We start from the raw sequence: 8,982 nt of genomic DNA, 5'->3' as shown, positions 1-8,982 counted from the left end.
AATCCCTTGTTCTAAAATTCAAACCTGCCTCTTTAAACTGCGTGTGTCAGATAGGAGAAGATTAGGAAAATTTACAGTCACTATATTTGAATAGAAAGTTTGGGAGAGATCTTTCCTAGATTTCTTTCTGATGCGACCCAGCCTCCATCCAGCGGCCAAAGTCTTTCAAAGAAAAGACCTTATTTGTCTCCTCCACAATATCCTCCCGTATCCAAAAGGGAGCCCTCGATTTAGTGGTGGGAGCCCTTCTTAGCCTGCTCCCAGAATGCCCCCCTTCTCAGGTGAATTTGCCATTGCTCCAGCACACGCTGTGCACTTATGCCGAGTTAGTGTTCCCAAATTTAGCATTCCGCCTCCTGTCTAAATGCCTTCATCTGGACGGGTTGCCCCCTGACCCCGAGTCCCCGATGATCAGTTCTCTTTCCCTCTTCGAATTACTCTGAGCTCTTGGCTCAGAGTTTTTGTTTGGGCTTTGGAATTCCCAGTACCCAGCATTTTGTCTCGTACCTATCAACTGCTGGTCACTGTCCCCGTACCCAAAGGGAGCCTTGGCGGGCGGCCCCCGGCCTCACCTACGCACGTGCGGGACACAGCTGAACTGGATCCCGCATCGCCGGCTCTGTGACAGGAAATTGCACAGAATAGCATCTCCCGCTGATCAAGAACAGCGCGAGGAGCCGGTTCCTTTGTTTATTTGGTTGGTTGGGTTTTTTGTCTTTGGCAGAGAGGAGGAGAGTTTAGACTTGAACTTGCCCAAAGAAAATGATGCTCCCCGGCCAGAAAGAAGCGGATCTGCTGCCTCAGCTTAGAGCAACCTGAAAGCAGAGTAGGGAAATCCAGATGAGGAAGGCCCTAAGCCAGGAGGGACATGCTCCATGAGGAACAGTTTGAAGGAACTGAGGAAATGAAACCCGTTGAGGAAAAGAAGGCTAAGGGATGAGACATAATTGTTTTCAAGTATTGGAAAAGCTGCCTCCCCTACCCAAGCTTTGATCTATTGGGACCCAGAGGACAAATAGAATCCATGGAGAGAAGTCACCAAAAAGCAGATGAGGCTCAATGTTAGGGGAAGCTGTTTGAAAGTATGGGTGATCTTAGGAGGTAGTGAGCTTCCCGTCACTGGAAGGCTTCGAGCACAGGCTGGCTGGTCACTGGCTAGTGGTACCGGGGAGGTCTGGGTCAGGTTTGCTACCCTGTGTTATCCCTCCAGTTCAGGGCCTCTGTGATCTCGCTATCTGGGAGTCGGCTGGCGAGAGGTTCGCCTTTTCCCACACACATACGAGCACACGTGTGGAGCCAGCTGGCCGGTGACCACACATGCTCAAGTAGGGTGTCCTAGGGACCGGGCATGCCTCCAAATTCGCCTGAGTCTTTCTCATTCTAGGCAAAGCACTCTCAGTATTAGCCTATGCTGCCACCAGGTGGCAAAATGGTTAGAGCACTAGGACTGGCATCAGGAAGACCCAAGTTCAAATCCTACCTCAGACCTGGCCTCAGATGCTTAGTAGCTTTGTGACCCTGCACAAGTCACTTCACCCTGTTTGCTTCCATTTCCTGATTTGTAAAATGACAAATCGGTGCAGGATCTTTGCCAAGAGAATCTCAAAAAAGGGGATCAGAAAGAGTCAGACGGGACCGGAAATGACTAAACAACAAAATGCTTCTGCTAGATGGCCCAGTGGCTAGAGTGCTGGACCTGGAGTCAGGAAGACCTGAATTCAAATCCAACCTTAGCTTCAAACCCTGTGTAAGTCTGGTTGAGTCACTTAAACTTTGTCTGCCTCAGTTTCTTAATCTGTAAAATGGAGATCATACTAGCCCCTGCTTCCCAGGGTTATTGTGAAAATCCAATCAGATAATGTAGTAAAGTGCTTAGCATAGTGCCTGGCCCATTTTAACCAATGCTTGTTCCCTCTCTCCCCTCTTACCCGGGTCACCATCGCACTAACTGGGGTATAGAGATAAGAGAGAAGCAAATCCATCTCCACCTAAGGCTAGAGTCTGAGAGCGTGGTCCATCGGCTGGCTTTTGGCCTCTGTATCTTGATGCTGACCTTGGCACGCTGGAAGCATTTGATAAATTCTTATTGATTGGCTGACTGACCCTCGCCTTCATCTTAGAGGGCCCCTAGAGAGCATCTAGTCCCACCTGCTCTCACAGATGAAGAAACTGAGGCCTGAATAAAGGGAGGGCCTTACCAAAGGTCACAAAAGCAGTAAGCGGCCAAGCCAGGTCAAGGAGCCGGCTTCCTGGCTCCCAGGCCACTATTTCTAAGGAACCAGCACAAACTCCCCAAAACCCCATGGGACTGGGAAGGGGAACATGGTTCACACCCAATTCTTCCTTCTCCTGCCCTCCAATGGAGAGCCCTACGGAAGAAGGAAGGAAGCTTGGTGGTGGGATGACTTACATCCCAGTGCCTGATCTTGATCGCTCCCACATCCCACCCTACCCTTTGCCCTGAACGCTCCCATCTCGGAAGGAGCAATGGGAGGGGATGGAAGAGGAAGCAACAGCGCTTCAGCGTAATTCTTAGAATAAATACACAGAAGAGGAAGATCATCAAGATCCTCGACCCTGTCCGAGTCAGGACCATGCAAGGAAGCTCCTTGCTTAGGCCCAGGGTCAAGCCCGTTCTGCAGAGAAAATGGAACTGGTGAGAACGCAAACAGCCAGTGCTCCTCAGCTTTACCTCCTGGTCTCTGGCCCCAGTCGGCTGCCCCACCATCTCTGGGCCCCACCTTCCTTCTCCATACTTTCTCCTTTCCTTACTTAACCCTTTGACTTCCTAGACTTTCAGTGTCCTCAAAGGCCCCCTTAACTGCAGTCTTGCACTTGGTCTCTCCTGGACGACCCTGACCGTTGCCGTACACATCTGACAAATGTAGAACCCAGGAAGGAATCAGAAAAAAGGCAGCCCTTCCCAGTCTCTAAAGTGAATGCAGGTAAATGAAACCTTTGGCTTTCCCTCTTGCTATCTTCTCAGTTCTGAAAGCGACCCCAGTGGCCCTCTGCTCTATCCAGCCTTGAATTGCCCTTACAATGTGCCCAACATCCAGCCTCTGCTTGAAGACTTCCCGTTATTGGGAGGATTTCCCTGACATCCAACGTACACTGGTTTCTTTTTGATCTTCTCCCTCTTTTTTCCCTTTTTTCCCCAATTATAACTAGTTTTTACTAAAGGGAAGAAACTCATCCCAAGCTACAATGACAGCCTCTAAGATGCCATTTATACATAGAGCCTGTGTTATTGAGAATGTTCAGGAACAGATTCGAGATTGAGAAAATGCCAGGGCGGGTGTGTGTGCTTGATTTTCGTTGCTCCCCAATGGTTCATCACCTTTCCTCCATTTCCAGATAAGCTCTTTTTTGTTATTGATGTTTTTTGTTGTTGATGTTTTTGTCGAGGCAATTGGGTTAGGTGACTTGCCCGGGATCACACATTTGATCTCATTTGAACTCAGTTTCTCCTGACTCCATGGCTAGTGCTCTCTCCACTGCACCACCTAGTTGTCTCTCCAGATGAGATCTGGTGCTTCTAATGGTTCAAACACAGCATTGGGATCCACAACGTCGATACCTGTCAGCATCATTATTATTAGCTAGAAAGAGAGAGATTCTGTTTGGCTGCAACAGGTAGGAAGAGAGCTGGCTTTGCTATGTGGGCACCATTATGATTTCCTCACTGAGCTCTGGACTTACACCGTCTTAGATAAAAACCATTTGTGTTGCAGAAAGTCTCCAATCCCTTGGGTAAGTTAAGTTTTTGTCAATCAAATTCTATTTTAACTGTGCTTCGGGGCGTTTGCTCGTTAAAGAAGGCTTGGGAGGAATGGTTTTATGGGAATATTTTTGGCATGTGATTAAATGAATCTAGGTCTCTTTGCAAGGAGAAATTTGACCAGATTGCTTTTTTAATGGAGTATTGGAGAAAGGGGAAAGAAAAGACAAGGAAAAGAGTGAAAATAAAGTGAGGTGATAAGGGAATGGTCGGGCCTTCTGGGGCCATTGAGTTTGGAGGTAAACAGTGTGGTGATTCTTGAAAGCATCTCTGGGTATGACCCAAGAAACATTGAGGCCCTTGAGGCTTCAAGAAAAGTCTAAAGCAGATCTGCAAGGAGCTGGTCACAGAACAAGGGAAAGGAAGAAGCATTTCTAGGGCTTCAGTCTCTCATTTGCTTTTCACAAAGATCCTGGGAGCCAAGAGCGATTGTTATTTTCACTTTAGGGTCATTGATTTAAGAAGGATTGCTACAAAGCTGGGGAAATTGTAATTACATGGCCTCAAAAATCATTTTTTGGGCATTCTAGTTTTTCAGATCTCTTCATCCTGTAACCATAAGTGAAATGACTATGACAATGAGGAGGGTCACAATGATAGGAGTGGTGTACTTGGACTTGAGTACTTTTATGGTTCCAGGAGGGGAGGCTTCCCCTTCTTCCTCTCTGTCCCTCTCCTCCCTCTCTCCTTCTCCTTCTCTACCTCTTCTCCCTCCTTCTTCCTTCTTTCTCCTTCCTCTCTCTCCTCCTTTCTCCTTCTTCTTTTTCCCTCCCCTCCCTCTCTTTTCTCCTTCCTTCTCCCCTCTCTCTCTGTCCTCTCTCCCTCCTCCCTCCTTTCCTCTTTCTCCTTCCCCTACCTCTTTCTTCTCCCTCTTCTCCTTCTTCTGCCTCTGCCCTCCTCTTCCCTTCCTCTCTCCTTCTTCTTCCTTCTTTTTCCTTTCTCTCCTTCCCTCCCCTCCCTCTTCTTTTTCCTTCCCTCTCTCTCCTCTCATCCCTCCCTCCCTCTTCTCCCTCCTCCTCTCTCTCTCTCCCTGCTCTCCCTCCTCTTCCTCCCTCTTCTTCCTCCTTCTTCCCTCTCTCCCTCCCTCCCTCTCTCTCTTCTCCCTCTTCTCTCTCTTCTTCTCTCTTCTCCCTCCTTCCATCTCTCTCTCCCTCTCTTCTCCCTCCTTCCCCCTCTCTCCTTCACCCCTCTCCCTCTCCTTTTTCCTTCCCTCTCTCACTCTCTCACCCTTCCCTCCCTCTTCTCCCTTCTCCTTCCTTCTCTCTCCTTCCCTCCCCTCCCTCTTCTTTTCCCTTCCTCTTTTTTTCTCTCACTCCCCTCTCCTTTTTCTTTCCCTCTTCCTCCCTCTCATCCCTCCCTCTTCTCCCTCCTTTTTCCCTCTTGCTCTCCTTCTCTCCCTTCCTCTTTTCCCTCTTCTCTCTCTTTCTTCCCTCCCCTCCCTTCCTCCCTCTCTTTCTCTCCCTCTCACTCACCCTCCCTCCCTCTTTTCCCTCTTTCTTCCCTCTCTCCCCCTCCCCTCCCTCCTTCCTTTTCCCTCGTCCCCTCTTTCTGTTCCTTCCTTCTCCTCCTTTCCTATGATTCTCCTAGCATTTCAAGGACACTAATCTAGCACTCATATTGTCCAGCTCTCATCCCTCACCCTTACTAGTCCCCTTATTCCCCTTCCCTTCCAATTATATGCATCCTGCACGAGGTTTCTTATTGCACATCTGATGCAAGTCATGAGAATATTAATTTGTTATTGGGCATATGCTTCTGTTGGTGTTGAGAACTCATGGTGAGGACCTCAGTCTCTTAATGCAGATCAGCCCAGGGATGAGAAGCCAATTTCCCAGAATCCTGGAGCCATGATGGGACTTGAATCCAAATCTCACTGATTCCACACAAAACTGCCTCTTTTGATGTTATTCCTGACAAGGAAAATAGCACTAATTAATAGCAGAGGAAGGAGTTTTTTGTGTTTTTTTTTGGGGGGGGGTTCCCTCCCTTTGGTTCCAGGACCTTCCTTCCCTGCTCCGAGAGCTCAGCTGAACCCCGATGTCGGGTCCAACACGAAGCTAAAGACTGGGCAGAGGGCAGTGATGGTGAGAGGCTTTGGCTAGCTTCCATTTCTTCTCTTTTTGCTATTTCATCCTTTCTTTACAGAGACTAAGATGAATTATTTGGAAAGCGAAAATAATACCAAGCTCACCCACTTTGTCCTGGTGGGGGTGTCGGGGCAGCCCCATCTCCAGATCATCCTCTTCATGTTGGGTCTGATCATGTACCTCGTCACTGTCATCGGGAACACCCTCATCATCGTCGTCATCATACTGGACTCTCGCCTTCACACGCCCATGTACTTCTTCCTCAGCAATCTGTCTCTACTTGACATCTGTGGTTCGACAACCACAGCGCCCCAGTCCCTCATCAACTGCTTGCAAGACTACCCCATCATCTCTTACGACGCCTGCTATGCCGAAATGGGGATCTCCCTGTGTTTAGGTGTGACAGAGTGCTTTCTCCTTTCTGTCATGGCTTATGATCGGTTCATAGCCATCTCCAGCCCCCTGCGCTATACGGTGATAATGAACAAAGCAGTCTGTCTAAGCCTGACTGGGATTTCTTGGATCATCGCCTTCTTAACCTCTATCATCCCAATGCTGGTGACCCCTGTGAACTTTTGCGGCAACAATGTGGTCAACCACTTTGCGTGCGAGATGCAGGCCGTGCTGAAACTGGTCTGCTCCGACACGTCGACCAGCCTCGTCCTGGTGTTCGTTGGTTCTATCTTCACACTCGTCATTCCCTTTAGCTTCATCATCATCTCCTATCTCCGGATTGTGGTGGCAGTCCTAAACATCCGCTCAACAGAGGGGCGACTCAAAGCTTTCTCCACCTGTGGCTCCCACCTAACGGTGGTAACTATATACTATGGGACCCTCATTTACATGTACGCAAAACCCCAGACCAAAGAATCGGAAGACAAGGACAAGATCATCTCCATATTTTATGGATCTGTGACGCCTATGCTAAATCCTCTCATTTATACTTTGAGAAACAAGGATGTGAAAGGGGCCCTAAAGAAAATAGCTGGAAAATCAAAAGCCTGAAAGCTGTCTCTGGAATTTCCCAAACAGGATTCCAAAGGGCAGGAGATAACTAGATGAATGCAACTAAGAGAAGCAAGCAAGGCTTTACTATTGACCAGGAGCTCTGTCACCAAAGGGATGCTTGAGAGAAGCAAATCAAGCATTGTTTATCTTCAGCTGTGCTGAAAAGCTCTCCCAAATCTTTGAGGCGGCTCTATCTTCCAACAAAAAGGCCAGGGACACAACTGAGCCTGGAGAAAAGGCGACGACCTCGCCCTTTGTCTTTGTGTCTCGATACTGATCGATCACATAGAAGGGAAAATGGAAGAGGTCAGAAAACTCAGGAATCCAAAGCCCTGAGGGCTGTTTCATAGTTATGGAAATGATTAGCTGGTTTCTACTCTGTCCATTGGGAATTAAAAACTGAGAGACAGATGAAATGCTCACTCTTCTGAGTAGTAGTAGACCATTGGAGATCCCCAAAGTGTAGCTAGATCTTGGAGACCCCGAGCCCAGAGGGCAGGAAGTTGATTCCAAGGGAAAAATTTGGCCTCAGAACATTAGCTGGTAGGAAAGGCTTGGCTCCTTATTCTAGAGAATTCGGTGCCTTAAGACAGAGAATCTCCTCCTGGGCAAGGAAGAGGTTTCCTAACCAAATTCCGAGGAACCAAGACTACAGAATATGAGGGGACAGTTTGTTTTCTGGTCCTAGGCGAGGGCTCATGCCTTTTTCTAAGAACTCGTGAAGCCAAGCCTATGGGCTTTAAGAAAAATAAAATCCGAGCATGGCAATGGCCGACCTTCCCTTGAGGAAGAGTCCGAGATTTGAGATGGACCAAGAACCAGAGATGATAATCAGTGTCCAGCAGAGACTAGCCCGTGCCCAGTGTTCAACAGTGTCCAATAGGCAGCATCCGGAGAACAGCACCAGGGGAGTGAGAATATCCTGATCACGCATCATCCCTCTAGCTATTCCCTCTATGTGTCTGCTCTAGACACATGCATTTCCCATGAGTGCACCTCTCCACATATGCACTCCACACATCCCTTGCAAATGCTCCACACAGATATTCCTTTGGCGGTCTACTCTTTCCACTGATGAGGGTATTTGTGGGAAAATATGTTCCGAATTTATGAGGGAGCCATTTTGTTGCCATTTTTCATATAATGCCATTTCATGAAATGACTTGGTGTCCTCTGATTGACTGTTAAAGGTAAGTTAGTGGGGCCCTCAGATCAGTGGGTTTTAAGGAAATTTAGATCCACTGAGTACCTTGATCCCGGGGAAGTCATTGTCTGGGGAATATGATCCACAAGTTGGTGAGAAGATGTCACCGGGTGCCACAATGTGGGAGTTTGTCCAGGAGCTCCATCTTGGATACCTTGGTATTAAGTCATATACAGGAGAAAAGTTAGTATTTTCCCATTTGTTTATTCTCAGACCAGTTTTCCGCTGTGTTTCCTTTTCAGGCTTTAAGGCGAGGTGGGGAACCTTTTTTCTATGGAGAGCCACTTGGAAATTTATAGCGGCATTTGTGAGCCATACAAATTTATCTGCTTATAGAACTCGAGCAGTGGGAGGTTGCTGCATCTAGCTTAGAGTTCCCCATCACCTGTGGTTGCTTTACCAATGATTTCGTGGGCCTTATATGACCCACGGACTGGACGTTCTCCACCCCTGCCTTAAAACAACTTACCTGATTGAATGTGAAAGTACCGATGTATGTCGTATTACTTTATATGTATGTGTATTACTAGCTAAGTGTGGAAGTTTATATGAGCAATATAGATGAGAGAAGACTGCTAAGTGACTCAATGAAGAGCATCCTGGGCTTGAAAGCAAAAAGACTCATCTCCCTGAGTTCAATTCTGGCCTCAAATACTTCCTTGCTGTGTGACTCTGGGCAAGTCACCTAACTATGTTTACCTCAGTTTCTTCATCTGTAAAATGGGCTGGAGAGGAAATGGCAAACCGCTCCAGAATCTTTGCCAAGAAAAGCCCAAATGGGGTCATGGAGAGTCAGCCATGAAGTGACTCAATATATGAGAATAAACAAGTGAGCCCCACTCCCCTGGCTCGCTGCCAGTTGTGTCATATGTGTTAGGGTCAGTGCTGAAGGACCAAGCTGA

General features: G+C 47.8%; 1 protein-coding gene across 1 annotated transcript; it reads left to right on the top strand.

Moving 5' to 3' along the window:
* Positions 1-5,934: 5,934 nt before the first annotated feature.
* LOC127542296 (olfactory receptor 13H1-like) lies at positions 5,935-6,873 on the top strand. Its single transcript, XM_051967752.1, has one exon. It carries the CDS (start codon positions 5,935-5,937, stop codon positions 6,871-6,873), a length of 939 nt encoding a protein of 312 aa, XP_051823712.1.
* Positions 6,874-8,982: the final 2,109 nt, after the last annotated feature.

Source organism: Antechinus flavipes, chromosome X, assembly GCF_016432865.1.
Source record: "Antechinus flavipes isolate AdamAnt ecotype Samford, QLD, Australia chromosome X, AdamAnt_v2, whole genome shotgun sequence".
In the NCBI taxonomy this organism is placed as follows: Eukaryota; Metazoa; Chordata; class Mammalia; order Dasyuromorphia; family Dasyuridae; genus Antechinus; species Antechinus flavipes.
The sequence above is the reverse complement of the archived record's forward strand: the minus strand, read 5'-3'. Positions and strand labels throughout refer to the sequence as shown.

Excerpts from the sequence above, each read along its gene's own strand:
- LOC127542296 (XM_051967752.1), top strand. The coding sequence starts at position 5,935 with ATGAATTATTTGGAAAGCGAAAATAATACCAAGCTCACCCACTTTGTC.